The sequence below is a fragment of the Coregonus lavaretus genome (genome assembly GCF_964263955.1).
Source record: "Coregonus lavaretus genome assembly, chromosome: 15".
NCBI classification, from domain to species: Eukaryota; Metazoa; Chordata; class Actinopteri; order Salmoniformes; family Salmonidae; genus Coregonus; species Coregonus lavaretus.
This window is the reverse complement of record NC_140002.1, coordinates 25,148,959-25,173,814: the sequence shown is the minus strand read 5'-3', so window position 1 is coordinate 25,173,814 and position 24,856 is coordinate 25,148,959. Positions and strand designations below refer to the sequence as shown.

At 42.1% G+C, this 24,856-nt stretch overlaps 1 protein-coding gene across 1 annotated transcript in view; it reads left to right on the top strand.

Moving 5' to 3' along the window:
* LOC311142717 (adenosine receptor A2b-like) overlaps nucleotides 1–22,368 on the top strand; it is a gene marked incomplete at both ends in the record, with an annotated part of 28,679 nt that extends 6,311 nt beyond the window's left edge. Inside the window, one exon of the mRNA XM_084178375.1 lies at nucleotides 21,597–22,368. Coding sequence (XP_084034501.1) covers nucleotides 21,597–22,368 — 772 coding nt within the window. The remainder of the gene's footprint in view (nucleotides 1–21,596) is intronic.
* Between the last annotated feature and the right edge of the window lie 2,488 nt (nucleotides 22,369–24,856).

The window sequence follows — 24,856 nt, the reverse complement described above, 5'->3', positions numbered from 1 at the left end:
GGATAGGAACATTAACCCGAGCTGTTTAGGAGGGATATCACACCTGGCACAAATTATTGTCTAGTTTTTCCTGCAGGCGGGTGCACTATACCTGCGCCCAGAGGGGAGTAGTTAGAAGTCCAGGTAGAGGGCGTGGCTTGGGTCTAAATGGATTTTGTGAGCCTTGTTGAGGGCCCTAACCTTAAAGATCTCATCCAAGCCTGTCTGTCTGACGCCAAGTACCTTGATTGCTGTGGTGATAATACTTCTCAGCATGTTCTTCTGACTGACAGTGGCATGACCAAACCAACAAACAATGCAAAAAGTTAAAATACTCTCAATGAAAGATTTGTAAAACAGAGTCATTATAGTACAGTCAACATCAAAAGAGCCCAGCTTTTATTTTTGAAAGTACAGTCTCTACTGACCCTTTTTGTAAATCAGGTCTATACATTTACTCCACTGAAGCTTATTGTCCAAGAGGACACCCAGATATTTGTATTCAACTACAAACTCGATGTCTTGTCTTTGATAGATGTTGCAGGGGTGGGTGTTGTCCGCTTCCTGAAATCTATGCACATCTCTTTGGTCTTGTTGGTTTTGAGGACCAAGTGTGATTCATCACACCACTCTACAAAGTCATTTAGGACTGGGCCATGTTGTTCCTCATCATAATGCAACAGGCTGATCAGGGCAGTGTCATCAGCAAACTTAATGAGGTGTCTGTCAGGATGGGAATGTGAACAGAAAGTGTACAGGACTGGGGACAAAACACATCCATGTGGGGAGCCTGTGTTGGTGGTGATTTTCTGTCTGACACATGGGGACCCACTTTGACCCTAATATCTTTGGTTAAACATTTTATTTTATTTTATTATTTGTCCCTCAGTAACTAGGTTTCCATCCAACCTTTTTATGCAAGTAACATACATGTTGGATAAAAAATTTTTTTAATGACAGGGCTAATGGAAACAGCAAATTTGTCAGTAAACTTTCCAAATGTCAACAAAACAAAATATGCTAGACAAGGTGGGATCTGTCTGTGTCTGTAAAATTAATTATGCAATAAATGGCGATGGAAATGCCTTTATTCGCAAATATTGATATACTAACCATCATATCGAAGTAAATTTGGAGTCACGCGATGATAGGTTGTGTGGCCCTCCCACTACGATTTTGGAAAGAATTCAGTTTATTAGTCGACAGATTAAATCAATTATGATGAACTTCACAGGGTGGTGAAACTGCACAGTGATGAGCTTGCTACTCCTTTCCAATAAATATTGAGGGTCTTATTCTGGTAACATGATGATCGATACTTGGCTACAGTTTGACAAATACAAATAATCACGTTTTTTTTCTCCATAATAATCTCATCATGTAGGCCGCACTGTCTCGGCAAGCTTTTGGCTAGAGCGCACGTACCAAGACCAGAGTGGGCACATTCGCTATATAACGCAACATTTTTTGTGACAAAACCATCAGTAGAGTTGAAAATGCGGTGGAAACCCATTTAACTTGTATTCTTTATTCGGGAATTTAACCTCAAAAGTAATTTTTATGTGCACTACATCATTATCTTTATGCAACAAGTCAATTTGAGGACATATCTAGTGGGAAAGTGTGCATATTGGTTTTATGCAGAGTTTTTAATATTCGCATGAAAATCTGTTGCCAATTGGATGGAAACCTAGCTACTGCAATAGAAATGGTCAATTTGAACCAATTTAGGAGATGCCATGCCTTGATTATAATTATAATAATCCATGAATCAAGGTAAACCTTTATTTGTAATCATTTTTACATTTGAGTCATTTAGCAGACGCTCTTATCCAGAGCGACTTACAGTTAGTGAGTGCATACATTTTCAGTGGTATAGAAGTGATGTCTCTGTTCAAAATATAAAATATGTTTCTGTCTGTACTGATATGGTTTTAAACCTAATTCAGTAGTCTTGAAAACATTTTAGAGAAGGACATTGGCGGTAAACAGTTTACTTCAGGCCTACAGCCTTGGGGCCAATAAAAGTCTGGGCCACTGAATAAATGTTATAAAAATAAGACAATGTAAAATAGGCCTTAGTTGAGACCAGCCCGCGGTCAGATAATCATATGACCGTGGTTCATCCAGAGTGCGCCTCCTTGTGCTGCCCTGAGATTTCCAAAGACAAAGCAATTTAAAAAATCTGCAGTCGAAGTAGATCAAGACAAGTAATTTAGGTGTACAGGCTACAACACACCACACAGATGAACCAACGCATTCCTTGGAGTCTCTCTCGTGACTGTTAATCTTCATTGTGTAGATAACACTAGGCCTATACTTTCAGTAGGCCTATAAAAACCTATGTTATAGTGTGGGGGGCACTGGGCACTGGGCTCTGGCTTGTTTTTTGATAGGCCATGGGTGCCTGAAGAGACATTGGAAAAGCAGCAGTAGATCATTGGACAAGCAGCTGTAGATCATTTTTGCAAGGTGGTAATGGCATATTGATGTATACTGTGAGGCACCACCACTGGTACACTTTAAAGGGCTCTATAGTATATCATCAGACCTCTCTCTCCCTCTCAGAGTCTGAGACAATGGCTGGGCCCACTGGATCGATACCTAGCCTGCTGGCCTCAGAGTGTCATCTTATTGATATAGAGCTGGAGGCAGCAGAGGGGCACACTGGTGGTGGCACACAGTCTGCCAGCCTGGCAGCCCAATGACAGAGGAGACAAATTGGTTCAGATAGAGAAAATAATCTTTGCACCCTCTGTTTCACAAGACAAGAGAGTCAGCTGGGTATTTTTTTTAAATTGCAGTATATCAGCATAAAGGTTACATAACCTTTAAGTATGACTAAGGTCAGGGGTTTCTCCTACTCACAGGACTCCAGAGGCCTAATTGAGCCTGCAGCCAGGAGGAAAACTAAAGGCCCTAACTAGACGTGATCACCTGTATGTGGCCACCTAAAGTAACAGTGAGGACACAGAGGAGGCCATTTTTGCAGCATCAGCCGCACACATTCATAGACTTTAAGAACTCCACTTGTTATCAAATTATGTAAGAAGCCCTGTAACAACAGTAAATGTAATAACACCGGTAAATGTAATAACTTTTCTATTTGTAATAACTTTCGAAAAATGTATGTAATAAACCCGTTAAATGTAATAACTTGCCGGTAAGCGTAATAAAATGTTTAACGGTAAACGTAATAACTTTTTCCGCTAAATGTAAAAAGTTATTACATTAAACAGTGGTTATTACATTAACCGGTGAGTAACAACTTTTTTATGAATAATGTAATAACTTCAATAACATACAAAAATCAAAAATCAATGTTTATATGTACTTCTTCCCTGAATTTGATGCACCCACTGCCAATCACATCACAAACAAACTCATGCACATACAGGAATACTCATACATTACATGGAGACACTCACAAGCACATATTGAAATGTACACACATGAACAGTCATACACACACACATACTCGGGTAACACTTTACTTGATTATTGTTAACCAAGTTTATTATTACGTTATCCGGTGGGTATTACGTTATCAGGCCAGTAGCAACTTTTTTGATGAATAACATAATAACTTCAACAGATCATGTAATAACATACCAAAATCAATGTCTTCATGTATTATTTCCCTTATTTTGATGGACATGGAATAGTCCCAAAAGTGAAAAACCGATCACTCTGGCACTCCAGGCAAGATCAAGCAAACGCTAAAAGTATTTGAACGATTTCAAATCTGGAGGGCAGATCTGGATGGCACCAGGGCAATTGGTGTCATTTTAACATGTTGAGTAAACCTGCCTGAAAGCTAAAGACTTGCATTAGCTCCACAAATTAACACCTTGGCTTCAGCTCAACAGAGGCTATCAAAGTCTTGTGCTGCGCAGAATTAAACCAGTCAGTAGTAAACCAGCAACCAACAAGCTCAATCCAACCAGGTATTTCTACTATAAAATAACTGATAATACTGTAATGAAAACAGGACGTTTGTTTTGAAAATTACATATGATTAACGTTTAATGTGTTATGAAGGTTAGGCTGAATGATACTGCAACATTCATGAAGGGGTTATGAATGATTTCATAAAGGTGTTATCAATGCATATGTATACCCCCTTTGGTTTTGCCAAAACACACATACTGGTATATACGCGCACATACAGACTCAACTTGTATTACAAACACACGCATGCACATGACAATATAACACACACACACACACATTCAGGCAACATTTTATTTCAAAATAAAAGTATATTGTCTAATGGAAACATGTATTTTTGTTGTCACCGTACCCACCAAAGACAGAACAGGCTTGGATCAGAACAGGGTCAGCCTTTCTCTTGTAGCAGTGGGGCAAAGGGCCTTACTCATGGCCACCAAGGCAGTAGGGGATAGCACCTGAAAAGTGACGTAGGTGTAAATAAACTTGTCTGAGACCTAAAGATTTGTGTAAGCTCCCTGCGCTAATGCCTACGTTTAAGCTTAGCAGGGTAAAAGTATTGTGGCCTGCAGGAGACCTAGATAAGACATCAGTCTGTCCCATTGGTGCTGACCTGAATAGGTATGTGAGGAGGTGGAATGGGTGGTGTAACGCAGGTTGTTCTGTAAACCATGCTTGAGGCTATATTTGAGTCTATACATTGTTTGGAGTATGAGTACAACAATCTTATATTATGATGGGGTAAGACCAAGCTCTGTAAGCATATGAAGCATTAAATAAATAGGTTATATTGTTCAATAACATTCAGAATCAGAATTACCTTTGTTCGCAAAGGACATTTATGTATACCCAGAATTTGATTTGGTGAAATGGTGAATATACACGATAAACATAATATACAGACAAATTATTTATGACTACGCACACTATAAACAGCAAAAAACAGAATACATACACATACATACATGCATTCATTGAGATGAACATTGAACAGCAGTAACCCAGCAAACAGGGGACGTCCTGAGGACATTCGGCAACGTTCCCATTAGGTCCCTTAAGGGTTTTGGCGCGACGTTATCCCTCTGACATTCTGAACATTCTCTGGGGAACCTTTGTCTAGTTTCCTGTAAGTTCCCAGGACGTCACAGAGGACCATGTCAGGACCTGTTTAGGACATTCTCAGGACGTTAACTTTACTAGTCCTTAGAGCGTCACGTGATGGTCCCAAGGGAACGTTCTCTGGGGGACCTTTGTCTAGTTCCCTGTAAGTTCCCAGGACGTCACTGAGGATCATGTCAGGGTATTTTTAGGAGGAGAACATTCTCGAACGAAGATTTTTTTAGGACACTCTTGGGACGTTGTGTCATGGTCCCCTTCAGGTTTTGTCTAGTTCCCGGTTTGTCCCAGGGACATCTCTGAAGACGTTTTTAGGACGTTCTTGCGACATTGTGTCATGGTCCCCTGAAGCTCCCCAGGACGTTCTTGGAGGTATTTGTCACGTGATTGTCCCAGGTGTTCCAAACCATTATAAGTAAAGTAATGAGATGGTATGGGGGTTTAAAGGTTAGTGGTACGCTGTTCAGCTAAAATAGTGTAAAAACCTCAGTGACAACAAACATGGTTACATTTGACATGATCACTTAGCACTGACTTTTCAATATGACCCCACCTGGAATTTGAACTCACAACCTCTGGATTTGGGGTATGCTGATCTTTCTGCTGCGCCACAAAGTCTGTCGAAGTCCAGAAGTCCCCTACACATTCATTACCTATAATACATCTCTGCAATTAGCAAAAGAGTGCCATCTGCACTGCTATTTTAATTATCAGTTGATCTGACTATTCTCTCATTGATTTCATTTACTTATGTCAGCTATTTGAGTTTGGGTTTTTAGTATAGTTGTCTAATGTTGGTTGGGCATATTATTCTGTTTTAATGTTACTCCTGAATCACTATGATAAATATAATAGTTTTTCTTGTGTATTTTTAACACTTGCTGAAATTTACTTTGAAGTGCAAATTGTAGGAATAAGCCTACAGGGGAATTCAGTCAATGATACAGACATGGTTGCATAAAATAAAGATTGGAATGCTGGGAACCAAGAGGTTGCAAGTTCAAATCCCAGGTGATTACATGTTAAATAATAATTACTCTATGAATAAACATACACAATTTTATGTACAGTAGGTTTAAAGCACTGTGTGTGTGTGTGTGTGTCCCTAGTATTGCAAAAAGACAAAGAGCTGTGAATGAATGAGGGCCTTGATGGTCTTGGCAACAGTAACAAGGGGTGAGGTGTAATGAAACTAGGGTCCGTGTGCCCTAGGTAGAATGTTTTTTCTGAGGGGGGATATTTGAGACCATCAAGTGACATCCCCAGGACAAACCGGGAACTAGACAAAACCTCCAGGAGACCATGACACAACATCCCAAGAACGTCCTAAAAACGTCCTCGGACAAACTGGGAACTAGACAAAACCTCCAGGGGACCATGACACAATGTGGGACATCCTAATGACTCATTATTGTTTGCAGGGAACTATTGCAGATTACATGTTTAATACTAGGGCCTACAGATTTATTCAGGTCTTTTTTTATCAATGTGTGTATGTGTGTGTGTGCATGTGTGTACATTTCAATGTGGGCTTGTAGAGTCTCTGTGTATGAGTATTCCTGTATGATGTGCATGAGTTTGTTTGTGTTGTAATTGCCAGTGGGTGGTGTATGTGCATCAAATTGAGCGAAGTAGTAAATTTTTTATTTTATTTTGGTATGTTATTACATGATTGGTTGACGTTATTACATTATTCATGAAAAAAGTTGTTACTCACCAGTTAATGTAATAACCACCAATTAATGTAATAACTTATTACATTTAGCAGCAAAAAGTTATTACGTTTACCGTTCAACATTTTATTACATTTACCGGCAAGTTATTACATTTAGCGGGTTTATTATATAACATTTTTTTAAAAGTTATTATAAATAGAAAAGTCTTACTTAAAGGGAAGATTGCATAATTAGGTTGCTGTTAAACATTCTGATTTGTTTCATCATTCCAACTAAAAGTCCCAATTCGACATATAACTTTACATATGTATTTTGGGATACATTTATATTTTATCAGAATTTGACCGAAGTCATGTTGGAAAAGCGGTCTGAAAAGTGACGTAAAGAGCAGCACTACACGAGCAGTAGTGAGGCCACTGTCCACATAAGAAGGTAAAGACCCACATCATATACCGAGTCATCCTATTGTTTTTGAAAAAATATTTTGGCCAACTTCTTTTCTGACCATATCCTGTGATGTCTTCATTCTGTATCAGCAACAAAAAAATAACACTTATACAGCTAGCAGGCTTTTAGCATAGCCCCTTTTACACCCCTGCTGGCTTACCCCTACTAGCTAACCACTAGCAGCCTTGAAACACATAACTTATTAGCAGTTCAGCACATCAGCATTTCTCGTACTGTTACACAAAATCAAGATAAACCTTTACCATCATAGTAGACATTGAACATCTATAGCCAAACTGGCCAATGGTAGCTATAGCTAGCCATATGCTAACCTGAGTGCTACTACTAGAAGTAAATTGAGGTATAATGGCTAACACAAACATTAGCTACCATGATATCCTGCAAGTTATATCGGCCAATAAAGATCAGGCAGTTCAGCAAAAATAAAGACATACCTTGAAATAAACAATGACATTTATCGGTATTTGACCATTCATTTCTGCAAAACATTCAGCATTCTGTTGATGGAGTTGTTGTAGCTTGCTTGCTAGCTAGCTAGCTTATTCCATCCCCAAACACCATGCTAGATCTGTGTGGTGTGAGTGTGCCAGTTCTTTTGCATGGCCCGGTGCACTTAGATAGCTGGCTAGCTTTGTTTTTTATCATCTACAAGCAACATAACATGACAAAACTCTTTGGGCACTTTAGTACCAATTTACCAGATTCAACTCCATCATCACCAAAGCTGCCCGCCGACGTGCTGTAACATCTGTGGTCAGTACACAGAACCTGTTTTTAGCCTCAGATTCATGTTGACTCCACTGTTGGTAGCCATCGTAATAATTTGGGATAAAGTGAGCCCCGCATATGACTGAAACGCCAGGGTTTTCCCTGACCCAGTCTGCCCGAAGAGGACGGACTTTCTAACCATCTTCTTGCATTTCGACCAAACATGCATGCCGGTAAACAGTGCACTGCCGCCACCACCAGGCTGTTCCTTTGTTGACGACAAAACCACAATTTATTGTTGGTAAATTCGTTTTTGATAAATGTAATTTAAATTGCGAAAATAGAAGTGTAAATGTTTATTTTATAAACTTTTGCATAAAGACCGTTTAGATGAAATATCATCAATCTACGTTGTTAGATTTGTGGAAATATATTGTGCAACCTGCCCTTGAAGGCAAACTGCTGCTTTTCCATTTACAGATGTTTCCCAAGAATGTCCTCAATCAGTCATATTTTACCAGGAAAGTAACAGCATTCTTTACCATGTCCTTCCCAGTATGTAATTCCCATTATTCCCTTTATGGGTGAAGAGTCAGATAGACTATTCCTCAGGAGGGATGGTAATAAAATGACATATCATCATCTTATACAGAAATGTTGCTGCTCAATGCCAGCAAATGCATATTATAGTAAGATAACAACATTCCTTTTTAGAAATCCAGCCGGATTTAAACATCATTTTATTTTTTATGGTTTGCCCCTTTACCCCAGACACACATCACACACGTGGTAATGAGAACAGTGTATGGTCAGCTCAAATTACTCTTCTCTAGCCATTTCTTTAGTTTGTGTGTCTGTTTGTGCGTGTGTGACTGTGCGTGTGTGTCTGTGTTCGGCCAGCAGGGCCTTAGTCTTGTGGGACTGTGGTTCCCTCAGATCAGAGTGTTTTCACAGCTGGCTCTGGTGGAAGTGAAAAGGCAGACTCAAATGCTTCAAACCATGAGAGATGGAGCTCTGTTCTGCACTCTCTGACAACACACACACACACACGTTTTAGGGCCTTTGTTTCCTTTTCATGTTTCCCAGAAAGAGACATCAAACTATTTCTGTATTTTCTTTCACACACACCATACTGTTTGAAGGGAAAGATCCAATAGCATAACCTCTGGCTATCCATGTTCCAAGAGGTAAGAAACCTGCCAGGGCTTTCTTCACCTAGCTGTCTCTCACTAACAGTCACTTCAGTTCATGTTCTCAGGCCCCACATCTTTCTCTATGCTCGGAAAGAACCAGTGTTGTGTCCTTGAAAAGCTGCTTTCCTCTATGCTGCTAATGAGACTAAACTGTCAGAGGCTTTTTTCAGAAGGATGGCATTGCCAAACTAAGTCTGTGGACTTGTCACTATTGAGCCCCAAACACCATCAGGCTGTCTGAATAATGTTTGTCATTTTGGCTTTTGTAGTTGTTTCAGGCAACAGGTCTTTCTTACTACATTTATGTCATCACACATAACAGATAGAGATATGATGCAACAAATAGTAAATAGTAAGAAGAAACCACTCCTCACCACCTTTATCTATCACACTGCAAAACTACTGAAGGAAATTCACACATTTTGTTTGTACAAAACCCTAAAGCCAAGTCTCACACACACCAGCATTATTCATAGTTTCCATCCAAGCAGTACATTCACGGTATGGCTCTGGGTTGCATTAAAGTGTTGATGATAATTCCATTCACTAGACCAGATTCCACGTGATAGTCTTACTGCTAGGCCTACTCTCATCCATAGTGACAGCAGAATGTGCTCACTTGTGTTCACAACGTGTGGCACCTCATCGCCATGAATCCAAGCCTCTAAATCCTGGTATGACTGTACTAGTTTGGCCTGTGGCTACAGATAATATCACACATCTCACGTAGAGATATCATACTCTCAGATCTCTTGAGCGGATCTCTAAGAACTGCTGGTGCTATGCCATGTGAGGGCAGGATATTTGCATAATCAAAGTGATATTTGATTTGCATAATCAAAGTGTAGACTAAGGCTAAATACAATGAGGTTGCCACTGGGGCAAAGATAAACACATGTTCCCCTTGAGGCTATACTGTGGACATCTCTGTGTTTGAGGCTATACTGTGGACATCTCTGTGTTTGAGGCTATACTGTGGACATCTCTGTGTTTGAGGCTATACTGTGGACATCTCTGTGTTTGAGGCTATACTGTGGACATCTCTGTGTTTGAGGCTATACTGTGGACATCTCTGTGTTTGAGGCTATACTGTGGACATCTCTGTGTTTGAGGCTATACTGTGGACATCTCTGTGGTGTTTAAGCGGATGTGCTGTGTGACTATTGACTCTGTGTACTAGCCTGGCAGAGGTTTGTGGGCTGCAATGTGCCCCAGGCGGAAGCCCAGGAATAGTGGGGTTAGAAAAGGGATGTGTGGGGAGAGAAGGACAGAAGAAAGGGAGACATAGAGAGAGAGAGAGAGAGAGAGAGAGAGAGAGAGAGAGAGAGAGAGAGAGAGAGAGAGAGAGAGAGAGAGAGAGAGAGAGAGATACTAGCGTGCTGTCGTCATGCCAGAACTAATCTGCTTAGCCACTCATTCACTGGCCCTCACAGAGAGGAATGTCCCAGCCCCATCAGAGAGAGAGAGAATGAGATCGGAAGAGAAGTAGGAGGGAAAGCGAGACAGAGGGAAAGCGAGACAGAGAGAGTAGGAGAGAGAAAGAGAAAGAGAATGAGCGAGAGTAGGAGAAAGAGACAGAGAAGGAGAGAGAGGGAGACAGAAAGGCAGAGCGTGTGAGAGGGAGAGAGAGAAAGAGGGAGCATGTGAGGGAGACAGACAGAGAGCGAGACAGAGAGAGTGAGAGAGACAGATAGAGTGAGAGAGAGCTGTCCACCACCAGATATTAGTCACTGTCTGGAACCTGGTCTTGACTTACAGGTTAGAGGACTAAGAGGAGAGAGAGAGAAATGTATGGATGGTAAGAGAAGAAGAGGGAGGAAGGAGTGATGCATGTGTCCACCCTATAGCCTTAGGGCCCATCACTTCAGGTCCCTAAACATGGTCATGGCTGTCTGTGGATTATTGATGGCACTGGGGGCACAGCCACAGCATCCTTCACTGAGGGAGAGAGTGATGAGGAAATTGAGAAATAGGGAGAGAGGTAGAACCCAGGGACCAATTATTAATAACTTACTGCTGCATTATAAAAGTCCCAGTCATCTGTTTTGAGGCCCTGGCGTCTGAGGGGCTACAGTACTAATACTGTAGGTAATGATTGAAAGCCACGGTTAACCTGTCAAATGAGCTACTGCTGCCTGTGAAACTTAACTTATGTGAAATTTTACTGGCAAATTGAAAAAGCAGCTGTTTCATGAGGAGGGAAGGGAAAAACATTTGCAGCAGAGAACGACCACTTCATCTTTTTGAATAAAACCAAAAAGTAATTTTCTCCTTTGCACTTAGCTATTAGTCTGTATAGAAATATCATATGCCTTACCAGAGTGTACGTAGATTATTATTCTGTCTAATTTAATAGTAGTTGATACAGTTGAAGTCGGAAGTTTACATACACCTTAGCCAAATACATTTAAACTCAGTTTTTCACAATTCCTGACATTTAATCCTAGTAAAAATTCCCTGTTTTAGGTCAGTTAGGATCACCACTTTATTTTAAGAATGTGAAATGTCAGAATAATAGTAGAGAGAATGATTTATTTCAGCTTTTATTTATTTCATCACATTCCCAGTGGGTCAGAAGTTTACATACACTCAACTAGTATTTGGTAGCATTGCCTTTAAATTGTTTAACTTGGGTCAAATGTTTCGGGTAGCCTTCCACAAGCTTCCCACAATGTATTTTGGCCCATTCCTCCTGACAGAGTTTGTAGGCCTCCTTGCTCGCTCACGCTTTTTCAGTTCTGCCCACATATTTTCTATAGGATTGAGATCAGGGCTTTGTGATGGCCAGTCCAATACCTTGACTTTGTTGTCGTTAAGGCATTTTGCCACAACTCTGGAAGTATGCTTGGGGTCATTGTCCATTTGGAAGACCCATTTGCGACCAAGCTTTAGCTTCCTGACTGATGTCTTGAGATGTTGCTTCAATATATCCACATCATTTTCCACATCCTGAAGTGCACCAGTCCCTCCTGCAGCAAAGCAGCATGATGCTGCCACCCCCGTGCTTCACGGTTGGGATGGTGTTCTTCGGCTTGCAAGTTCCCCCTTTTTCCTCCAAATATAACGATGGTCATTATGGCCAAACAGATCTATTTTTGTTTCATCAGACCAGAGGACATTTCTCCAAAAAGTACGATCTTTGTCCCCATGTGCAGCTGCAAACCGTAGTCTGGCTTTTTTATGGCGGTTTTGGAGCAGTGGCTTCTTCCTTGCTGAGCGGCCTTTCAGGTTATGTTGATATAGGACTGGTTTTACTGTGGATATAGATACTTTTGTACCTGTTTCCTCCAGCATCTTCACAAGGTCCTTTGCTGTTGTTCTGGGATTGATTTGCACTTTTCGCACCAAAGTACGTTCATCTCTAGGAGACAGAACGCTTCTCCTTCCTGAGCGGTATGACGGCTGCGTGGTCCCATGTTGTTTATACTTGCGTACTATTGTTTGTACAGATGAACGTGGTACCTTCAGGCATTTAGAAATTGCTCCCAAGGATGAACCAGACTTGTGGAGGTCTACAGCTTTTCTTCTGAGGTCTTGGCTGATTTCTTTTGATTTTCCCATGATGTCAAGCAAAGAGGCACTGAGTTTGAAGGTAGGCCTTCAAATACATCCACAGGTACACCCCCAATTGACTCAAATGATGTCAATTAGCCTATCAGAATCTTCTAAAGCCATGACATCATTTTCTGGAATTTTCCAAGCTGTTTAAAGGCACAGTCAACTTAGTGTATGTAAACTTCTGACCCACTGGAATTGTGATACAGTGAATTATAAGTTAAATAATCTGTCTGTAAACAATTGTTGGAATAATTATTTGTGTCATGCACAAAGTAAATGTCCTAACCGACTTGCCAAAACTATAGTTCGTTAACAAGACATTTGTGGAGTGGTTGAAAAACTAGTTTTAATGACTCCAACCTAAGTGTATGTAAACTTCCGACTTCAACTGTGTTTGTCGTCCTAGAGGAAATATCATGCGAAAATATCGTTTACATGCTTATCATGGCTAGTGATTCAACTATGATGACATTATATGTAATTTTTACATGCTATAATCAGAGCAAAGTGAAGTCACATTGACAAACAAATGTTCATGATTAAACTGTGTACACAACCAATAAACTTTGATTTGATTATCCTCTATCTACACTATATTTGCTATATCAATTAATGGTTTGGCTTGAGAACTCAGTGTTAGGGTTCTATTCAATCTGTATCTCTGAAGCGTTACAGATTGCGTGATAGAAATGTAAACTTTTTGGATGACCCAACCAAATTCACCTAGAAATGTGAGTTATAGATCTGTCCTTCTCATTGAAAGCAAGTCTAAGAAGCGGTAGATATGTTCTATGTGCGCTATTTTTATGATTCCCGTTCTTACGTTTCGTTTTTGCATCTTTTACTTTCGGTTTTGTACACCAGCTTCAAAAAGCTAAAAATACAATATTTTTGGTTATTGAAAATATATTTCACAGCAGTTTATATGGTACAATGATTCTCTACACTAAATATATTTCTTGTTTAAAATTAAATTAGGTGTCACGCCCTGACTCAGGGGACGCTTACATGTTGAGTCAGGGTGTGTATATTCTTTGTGGTGTTTATTCAATGTGTGGGATCTAGCATGTATAGATCTATGTTGGCCGGGTGTGGTTCCCAATCAGAGGCAGCTGTCGATCGTTGTCTCTGATTGGGGATCATACTTAGGCAGCCATTTTGCCTACCTTTAGTTGTGGGATCTTGTTTCTGTTTGCTGCTAGCCTTTAGAACTTCACGTTCAGTTGCTTTTGTTATTTTGTCAAGTGTTTATTATAATATTAAACATGTACGCATACCACGCTGCACCTTGGTCCAATCCTTTACACGATGAACGTGACAGAAGATCCCACCACCAACGGACCAAGCAGCGTGGCCAGGAGGAGAAGACACCCTGGACACAGGTGGGGAAGACATTTTGAACATGGGAGGAGATATTAGCCGGTAAAGGACCCTGGGCGAAGGAAGAAGCCCAGGCAGGAGAGGATCAACGGCGACGGCGACGGTGCCTACCGCGAAGGAAGCACGAGAGGCAGCCCCAAGAACATTTTTTGGGGGCCACACGGAGCAGAAGGAGGCCCTGAAAGGGCTGACTGTGGAGGAAGAGGAGGCCGCGATTATAGAGGCCCTCCAAGACATGCATCTCAGCACTCTGAGAGAGGAGATAACTACCTTAAGGGGGCTGTTAGCTAAGAGAGAGCAGGAGAGCTCCCTTCAGAGGGAGGCGCTGCAGGAGGCCCACAGGGAGGAGTAGTCAGTGGATGCACGGAGAGAGGAGCTGGCTAGGCAAACAGGAAGAGCTGAGAGAGGAGTTAACCCTACAGCAAAAGAGAATGCAGTCCTTAGAGCAGAGGCTGGCAGAGCCAGGTTTCAGAGTAGAGCCAACTCCCCGCACTCGCGTTAAGGAGCGTGGGACCATACAGTGCGTATCACAGCATAACAGGGTGCCTGTATCTCCAGTGCGCATTCACAGCCCGGTGCGCTTGGTGCCCGCGCCCCGCTCTTGCCGGGCTAAAATGAGCGTTCAGCCTGTACGGCCCGTACCTGCTCCTCGCACCAAACCAGTGGTGCGTGTCTCCAGTCCTGTACGGTCCGTACCTGCTCCTCGCACCAAACCAGTGGTGCGTGTCGCCAGCCCAGTGCGCCCCGTACCTGCTCCTCGCACCAAACCAGTGGTGCGTGTCTCCAGTCCTATATGGCCCGTACATGCTCTTCGCACCAAACCAGGGGTGCGTGTCCCCAGCATGGTATGGCCCGTTCCTGCTCCTCGCACCAAACCAGTGGTGCGTGTCGCCAGCCCGGTGCGCCCCGTACCTGCTCCTTGCACCAAACCAGTGGTGCGTGTCCCTAGCCTGGTAAGGCCCGTTCCTGCTCCTCGCACCAAACCAGTGGTGCGTGTCTCCAGTCCTGTACGGCCCGTACCTGCTCCTCGCACCAAAACAGTGGTGCCTAGTCCAGCTCCGGTCAGCTGCTTCACTCCAGTGCCAGAGCAGTCCGCTCCACCGGTGCCTAGTCCAGCTCCGGTTATCTGCTCCCTACCAGAGCCGGGGCAGTCCACTTCACCGGTGCCTAGTCCGGGTCCGGTCATCTACTCTTCCTCCATGCCGGAGCCATCTGCTCCACCGGGGTCCGAGCCGGAACCAGACGTCAACCCCTCTCCAGGATCGGGGCCTCCCACACCAGAGTCCAGAAATGGCTTGGTGCATCGTGGGAGGACTGAGAGGGGAAGCATCGCGCCGGGTTCCAGACCGGACCGGGTGTGCAAAGGGGAGGCAGGAAAGGAGAGGAGTGTACTGCGTCCGAAGCCGGAGCCGCCACCGAGGCTAGATGCTCACCCGGATCTCCCCTTTTGAGTCAGGTTTTTGCGGCCAGAGTCCGCACCTTTGGGGAGGGGTACTGTCACGCCCTGACCTTAGAGATCACCTGTATTCTCTGTATGGTTAGGTCAGGGTGTGATTGGGATAGAATCTAGTTTATTCTATTTCTATGTTGGCCGGGTGTGGTTCCCAATCAGATGCAGCTGTCGATCGTTGTCTCTGATTGGGGATCATACTTAGGCCATTTTGCCTACCTTTAGTTGTGGGATTTTGTTTCTGTTTGCTGCTAGCCTTTAGAACTTCACGTTCAGTTGCTTTTGTTATTTTGTCAAGTGTTTATTATAATATTAAACATGTACGCATACCACGCTGCACCTTGGTCCAATCCTTTACACAATGAATGTGACACAAGGTAGGGGTGGTATACAGAAGATAGCCCTATTTGGTAAAAGACCAAGTCCATATTATGGCAAGAACAGCTCAAATAAGCAAAGAGAAACGACAGTCCGTTATTACTTTAAGACATGAAGGTCAGTCAATATGGAAAATGTGAAAGTTTCTTCAAGTGCAGTCGCAAAAACCATCAAGCGCTATGATGAAACTGGCTCTCATGAAGATCGCCACAGGAAAGGAAGACCCAGAGTTACTTCTGCTGCAGAGGATAAATTCATTAGAGTTAACTGCTCCTCAGATTGCAGCCCAAATAAATGCTTTATAGAGTTCAAGTAACAGACACATCTCAACATCAACTGTTCAGAGGAGACTGCGTGAATCAAGCCTTCATGGTCGATTTGGGGCAAAGAAACCACTACTAAAGGACACCAATAAGAAGAAGAGACTTGCTTGGGCCAAGAAACACGAGCAATGGACATTAAACCGGTGGAAATCTGTCCTTTGGTCCGATGAGTCCAAATTTGAGATTTTTGGTTCCAACCACCATGTCTTTGTGAGACGCAGAGTCGGTGAACGGATGATCTCCGCATGTGTGGTTCCCACCGTGAAGCATGGAGGAGGAGGTGTGATGGTGTGGGGGTGCTTTGCTGGTGACACTGTCTGTGAGTCCCCACATATGCTGAGCACTTGTTGGCTGCTTTTCCTTCACTCTGCAGTCCAACTCATCCCAAACCATCTCAATTGGGTTGAGGTCGGGTGATTGTGAAGGCCAGGTCATCTGATGCAGCACTCCATCACTCTCCTTCAAATAGTCCTTACACAGCCTGGAGGTGTGTTTTTGGTCATTGTCCTGTTGAAAAACAAATGATAGTCCCACTAAGCACAAACCAGATGGGATGGCGTATCGCTGCAGAATGCTGTGGTAGCCATGCTGGTTCAGTGTGCCTTGAATTCTAAATAAATCACAGACTGTGTCACCAGCAAAGCACCCCCACACCATAACACCTCCTCCTCCATGCTTTACGGTGGGAACTACACATGCGGAGATCATCCGTTCACCCACATCGCGTCTCACAAAGACACGGCGGTTTGAACCAAAAATCTCCAATTTGGACTCCAGTCCAAAGGACACATTTCCACCGGTCTAATGTCCATTGCTCGTGTTTCTTGGCCCAAGCAAGTCTCTTCTTCTTATTGGTGTCCTTTAGTAGTGGTTTCTTTGCAGCAATTCGACCATGAAGGCCTGATTCACTATGTGAAGCATTTCTTTGGCCTGCAATTTCTGAGGCTGGTCACTCTAATGAACTTATCCTCTGCAACAGAGGTAACTCTGGGTCTTCCATTCCTGTGGCGGTCCTCATGAGAGCCAGATTCATCATAGCGCTTGATGGTTTTTGCGACTGCACTTGAAGAAACTTTCAATGTTCTTGACATTTTCCGGATTGACTGACCTTCATGTCTTAAAGTAATGATGGACTGTCTTTCTCTTTGCTTATTTGAGCTGTTCTTGCCATAATATGGACTTGGTCTTTTACCAAATAGGGCTATCTTCTGTATACCACCCCTACCTTGTCTCAACACAACTGATTGGCTCAAACACATTAAGAAGGAAATCAATTACACAAATGAACTTTTAAGAAGGCACACCTGTTAATTGAAATGCATTCCAGGTGACTACCTCATGAAGCTGGTTGAGAGAATGCTAAGAGTCTGCAAAGCTGTCATCAAGGCAAAGGGTGGCTATTTGAAGAATCTAAAATGTAAAATATATTTTGATTTGTTTACACTTTTTTGGTTACTACAAGATTCCATGGGTGTTATTTCATAGTTTTGATGTCTTCACTATTATTCTACAATGTAAAAAATAGTACAAATAAAGAAAAACACTTGAATGAGTAGGTGTGTCCAAACTTTTGACTGGTAGTGTATATATTTTTGAATTACATTTCGTTTTAATTTCTATTTAATCTTTACAGTAATTGTAATGATCTTCTGATTTCATCTCTTCAGTTTGTGTTGGAAAGAGATTTTTTCTGAAGATAAAAAAATATCCAATCAGGATTTTCTTTGGTGATCTCTGGGTAGAAAAATCTAACTAGCTCAGCCAGCCATTGGCTAAGCTTTCAGAAGCGCGACAGAAAACCTCTGCCGTTCGACTGTATTAGAGCAGAATTTTGGAGTGACAGTGGAATGAACCAATCACATTTTGACTTGCAATGGGTGGGACCGTTTAAAAAAAGTAACGGGCCTAGACATTTCACTACTGAGAGCGCAAAAGAAAATAATCAGTGGGTCAAGCAGTAGTTTTCCAACGCTTGGCTATGCATTGTCAATCTGAAGTCTGCAGTGGCCGTACAGCATGTACTGCGATGCGGCCTCAGCAGAAGTCAGAGCATTCATACTTCTTGCGCATCGGGAAGCTGTCAATACGCATCCAATAAATTGGTCTGCAGCGCACCACTCGTATTGATTCAGGGCTAATCTCTATAGCCTTCCAGCTAATTACAAGAAACTGGCTAAACGAAAAGACAAGACCTTACCTCTTCTGAGATGTTGGAGTCTGTTTCCCAGTGCTTGACATAGGTGCTCAGCCAAGATAGCATGAAGGTAAAAGACTGCACCATTTTCACACATGCATCTCTATCCCGAATCTCCTCATTGCCCCCCAGTAAAATTAGCCTACATTTAGGCTATTATTTATATGTGTATTTCACAATATGTTGAGGTAAAAACCAGAGTATAATGCTTGTATGGATGTCAACCCCAATACATGTTCATGTCATCGTCATCAATCAATTGCATGACAGTTAAAAACTACTTTGACTAACACCATTGATTTATGTATGCTAGCTATTCTACCAGTTTATACGAATGGGAGTTAGCATTTAGCAGTCACTTTTTCTAAACCGGAAAAGGGACAACTTCTAAATGTTATGCAGCGAAAACCACATTGTGGGCGTGTTACAATACAGTTTGTGTTCATACAGGATGGTTAACTTTCAAACTCTTTAAAATGTTGCTTACAAATGATCATCATCTGGTGAGTGATACTGTTTTGTTGCAGTTTGGTTGCTGTTTAGCTATCTCTTTGAAAATAATGACTGTGAAACATTATTGCGTTTAAACTTTAGATCACCGGTTAGTGTGATGAACGTGATCAAATATATTTGCAATGGGAAATAATAACTGGTTTGTTCGTTTCATTTTGGAAATGAAATGGTTGTGCTTTTGTATTATGATTTCATGGGGCCTACTGGAGTGAATGGGATGCTTATTCTTTAACATTATTTGATGCTGTGTGTGACTGCCACCTGTCTTATCAGGTGTTTGACCAAAACTGTCTCTCCTTCAGTGCCATGGAGTGCACGGGTATTAGCCTACGGTCACTGTCCATTCAGCACCATGAGCCTGTCACCTTTGATGTGACGCTGTTGTTGTCGCTATTGGTGATAGTGTGATAATGGTGTTAGGCTACCATAAGTTATGTAAACAGTGTTTTTTTTGTTTTGCTGGTCACATTATTTTATGCTGTGTGGCGCAGTGGTCTAAGGCACTGCATCGCAGTGCTAGCTGTGCCACTAGAGATCCTGGTTCGAATCCAGGCTCTGTCGTAGCCGGCCGCGACCGGGAGACCCATGGGGCGGCGCACAATTGGCCCAGCGTCGTCTAGGGGAGGGAATGGCCGGCAGGGATGTAGCTCAGCTGGTAGAGCATGGCGTTTGCAACGCCAGGGTTGTGGGTTCGATTCCCACGGGGGGCCAGTATGAAAAATAAAAAAATAATGTATGCACTAACTGTAAGTCGCTCTGGATAAGAGCGTCTGCTAAATGACTAAAATGTAAAAATGTGTCCATGCCGAACTGTCTCTGTGAGTGCAGCAGCCAGAAGCGTGGCCAGGCCTGTTTAATTAATTCATAATGTCATTTACATTTGCGTCATTTAGCAGACGCTCTTATCCAGAGCGACTTACAGGAGCAATTAGGGTTAAGTGCCTTGCTCAAGGGCACATCGACAGATTTTTCACCTAGTCAGCTCAGGGATTAGAACCAGCAACCTTTCGGTTACTGGCACAACGCTCTTAACCACTAAGCTACCTGCCTGCCGCCCCAAAAAATAAAGCAAAAAGCATTGCTCCTCCTTCACTACAACTAGAATGGTCCGACTACAGAATATATAATGTCGGGTTTATTAAGTGATGCTATGCTTTCAGTTATTTTCAATTTTTTTGAGTTTGATACAACGTATTGGAGATTTTTGGTTCCTGTGACGGTTTTCCTATCACATGCCTGTCTCTGAGTCAATGTGCAGATGTGCTCAGTGAAATGCGGCGCAACAGTTAGCCAATACATACGTAACTTCTTACTTGCTCAACACATCACAAATTGCCAAATTATCATTCTTTGTGCAATATCACCATTCGCTGCAGCAGAGTCAGCTTTTTTGCTCTTAGGCAAATTCGTACATTGATTCGATCATAGATTACGTAACGTTCCAATATCAATACTAACATACCACTTAGAATGCATTCCCTATACAACACATTCCTTAATAAGTGGTAGCCAATGCTATGGATATTGGAACAGAGCACATGGAGCCCAATGGCATTCTCACCCAGACCTCATCAATAGAAGGGTCGTTCCACGAAATGAGTGCCTTTTATTTTAAGTAGAAATTGTGCACAAATATTTAATTTTAAAAGCCTGTTATATTAAATTAAGTTCCCTTTAGTATAGACCACATGGAAAGTTCAATCAATCAGATTTTCTTGTATGAATAAAGACTTGCTAAAGTGCCAAAATTCAGCATTTAACCCACTAAACCCCAAAATGTCTCCCAAGTTTACACCATCATTGTAAAGCCCTAGTTATTTTGTGCTTTGACAAAGTCATTTCTGAAGATTATTATTTATTTCATGTGATTAGTGATTCATAAAAATGAAAACTGTCCCTTGTTTTAAGGTCAACCCTGTTACGTGAACTGAACTCTCGTTTTAATATGGTGAAATTTTTGTTGTTGTTGTTGTTGTATTATTTAAAAGAAACATTGAACATCTAATAGTCAAATCATAGTGTTAAAGCAGGTGAGCTGGTTCTGGCCCTTTTCTTTTTGGGTCAAGCATAACACGGCAACCCTGCTACCCATAGATAGACAGGCTAGAAATGTTTTCACAATTTCAATTTTTTTGTGAAGCTTGCATTTCCCCACTCCCCCTGTCACAAGGGGATTTATAACTGATTTACGATGAAATCGTCAACCCTGTTACGGTCAACCATGTTACTTTATTTGGCACTTAATAGGCACTTACTATAGTAATTTTTGTATTTAACCTCTTGAGATGGGAAAACATGTTTTTTTTTTTTACCAAGTTACACTACTCAAAAGGCGCCTAATTGGTGGAACGATCCAGAAGTCTGTTGGAATGATGTCTCGTTATCTGTTGGTACCCTGCTTTAGGTAATAAGATGGAAATTATATATTACTCCTGTCACAGGCCCTAATTTAATGTTCAGTTGGAAGAACTTTAAGGACAGCATATTTGCTTCTCTATTGCCCCATTGTCTTTCTGTAATAACTCATTATTACGTTATTTTAATCATGAAAAGATGTGCAGCATAAGTGCCATAATACTTGATAGAGGGCCACTGTGGCCTTTAAGGGCACTCAGTCACAACTCTTAGGGAAAATATTTTTAAGACCCATTTATTACCCCCATGGATATTAACCAGCATCTTTTCGTCTTCCCTCATCCTCTTATCCAGGTACAAGGAGCTGGTGACGGGTACGAGGGCCAGACGAATCATCGCCATTTTATGGAGCCTGTCTTTTGTCATCGGCCTCATCCCATTCCTGGGTTGGAACCTGAAGGTGACTTCCTGCCATCAGAATGTCTCCAGCAGTCTGACGAATGGCAGGTCTTTGGGGGACAATGCCAGTACCACCACCCCACCCCTGGTGGACGATCTGGGCAGTGCAGGGGACTTCCTGAGCAGCTGCAAGCTTATCTGCCTGTTTGAGAGTGTGGTGGACATGCACTACATGGTCTACTTCAATTTCTTCGGCTGTGTCCTGCCTCCTCTGCTAATCATGCTAGGCATCTATGTGAAGATCTTCACCGTGGCCCGCATGCAGATGCGCCAGATTGAACTCAAGTGCTCGGTGAGCAGCAATGGGGACAGCCACCATCACGGGCTGCTGCAGCGCGAGATCCGTGCTGCCAAGTCTCTGTCCATCATCGTGGGGCTGTTTGCCATCTGCTGGCTGCCCGTGCACATCCTCAACTGCCTGACCCTGTTCTACAAGGACCTGTACAAGCCGCCCCCCGTCATGTACATAGCCATCATGCTGTCACATGCTAACTCAGCCGTCAACCCTGTTATCTACGCATACCGCATCCAGGACTTCAGGAACACCTTCCGAAAGATCCTGACGCGTCACGTCCTATGTCAGAAGGAGGAGCCCTACCTCCACTCCTCCAATGGGAGCAGGCGGAACAGAGACCAGATCCACATGACCATTGACCCTTTACTCTGAGGGGTGGGGCTACAGGGGGCATGACCCTTTACTGTAAGGGTGGGGCCACAGGCTGGGGGTGTGACTCAAGGAGAGCCCCAACCCCCCAAAATACTATCTGTGTTCATGTTATTGTTGTATTGTATTCTTGAATGCCATTTTAAGTGAGATTAGAAATGTTTACAGAACAAAGAGAGTGGGTATGATGATATGTGAAGCTGAATAGATTAATCTGCCTTGAATGGGGAGCATTACTTATGAGTTAAGCTGAGTATCAGGGGCCAGGTGATGAAAAGCTAGCCTGGTCCAAAATCTGTTTATGCTGTCTTGCACATTCCTATGGTCATTGTCATGGCCATAGGAGTTGGCAAGACACCGCAAACACATCTGGGACCAGGCTAGTGAAAAGCAGACAAGGCTTATTTAATTTAAAGCTGGAATCCGTACTAGGTCAAACTGCCATGTCCGTTTGCGATATTACAACAACAAAGAAGTTACTTCAAACAACGAACACTGTTTTTTTCCCCTCTGACATCATTGCACACGCAATAGAACAGCCACGATGCTGGATGTTCCTCTCCTCTGTTTCATCAACAAAACAAAAACAATAACAAATGCGCTGGGGAGAACAATGGCACAGTTCACCTTATGATTTCAGCTTTAACTGTTAAGGATTTTATTTTTATTTTATTGAAGCTAACTGGATTTGCATGACTGTGAAATGAATCCATTACTACAAAATAACACATAATTTACCATTCCTACACATTGACCATATCATAACTCAAAACACTACTTTTTAAGCATTAACTTTGCAAAAGAATATGCATAAATTGTTCAAATTTTTTTTACCAATGTTTGGTATTTTATTTATTGTCATGTAGCTAAAAATCTATAAGCCTGGCTGAGGTGTGTACTGTATTGTTCCTCATGGGCTACATCGCACTTCCTCAGTAACAGGTCTTGTGTAAAAAACAAACATAGGAAAGTCTGCCCAGTGGAACAATTTACGACTGCAACATCAGCAAAATCTCCAGTGAGAGGGCATAACACACATGCAACACAGCTCGGAGTGGAAAAGTATTTTTACACATAATATAAACTTGTGGAGTGTTATTGTGCTCTGCTTGAATTTAGCAAATGTCATGGCTTCTTTAGTGTCATGGAGAAAGCTCAGGAATATACAGAATGTGGTGAGGAAGATTGACTGAGTCATGTGAAAAAATACATCTGAAATTCACAGACACAGAGGAGGTTGAGACCTCTGGCAAGAAAAAAATGTATAAATCATTACTCACAAATACATGCCTCATTATTTGAAAGGTTGATTATTACTTACTCATGACATCCCTTTTTAAAATGATAGATTTACGTTATTTTTGACAAAATGCAGACATATTTTAGGTCCTTCTTCAACAGCCTAAATCATATGGGAAAACAAATCTAGGATACCCTCTTCCCTTCGCATCCCTAGAAGACCCATTATACAACCCTCACATGGACACACACACACCCCTCACATGAACACAGCTGTGATGGTTTGCCCAACTGTCTCTCTGTAATAAAGGAGAAGAGAGAGAGGCTGGCATCTCTACAAGGACACTGGGATTTGTCAACTCCTGAAACGAACCAGGTGGCTTCTAATACTCAATACTGTCAGACTGTAACCACTTCCAAGGCGTACTGTCTGTCCTTGTCCTCAGCATGGCAGTTAAGAGACATGTGGCTCCACCCCCCTTACTCAGTCAGAACTCCTAAATTCACCACTTCACTACACCAAGCCAAATCAGTCAATGCAATGCTGAGGAGGTCCCTCTTTGTTGAACGAATCAAGGATCCAGGGTTTGGGTCAATTCTGAATTGAGTTATGAATTGCTCTTTAATTCCAATTCAATTCTTGAATTTGAATTGAATTTGAATTGGCCATACCCCACAGAAAGCAGAATTTGAATTGCATTTGCATGTAAGAAAGTATGATTAAATTCAATTAAATTCAAATGGTTTATGTATTCTGAATTGCTTTGAATTAAATGATACTTCATTCAATTCAAAGCCAATTCAAATTCATGGTTTGAATTGAAATAAATTCCAAAAATCCTAATTGACCCCAACCCTGCTAGGAACACTAGATTGTAGGGGGCTGACAAGTTATTGTTCTGTGAAAGTCAAAAACATGCTTCATCGGTGTAAGAGTGTCATTGTGGTTTTGTATCTGTGAGTCTGAGACAGATCTGTTAAATAGACAGTGCATCATTCTCGGTTGACCACCCAACTTATGGTCTTGCACTTGTTTCCTGTGTGGAGATAGGAAACCAAACCTCAAAATAATTACAGTTTAACAAGACTCTGTTTGAACATAATGGCACACAATTGGTGCTAAAACGAAGGTGGTTTTCCTATCTGCTATGAAAAGAGCCATCCTTGGTGTGGTCAGATGAGGATTAAAATGCACTGACATTTTAGATTATATTACTATATTATTATTATTAATATTATTGTTATTATTACT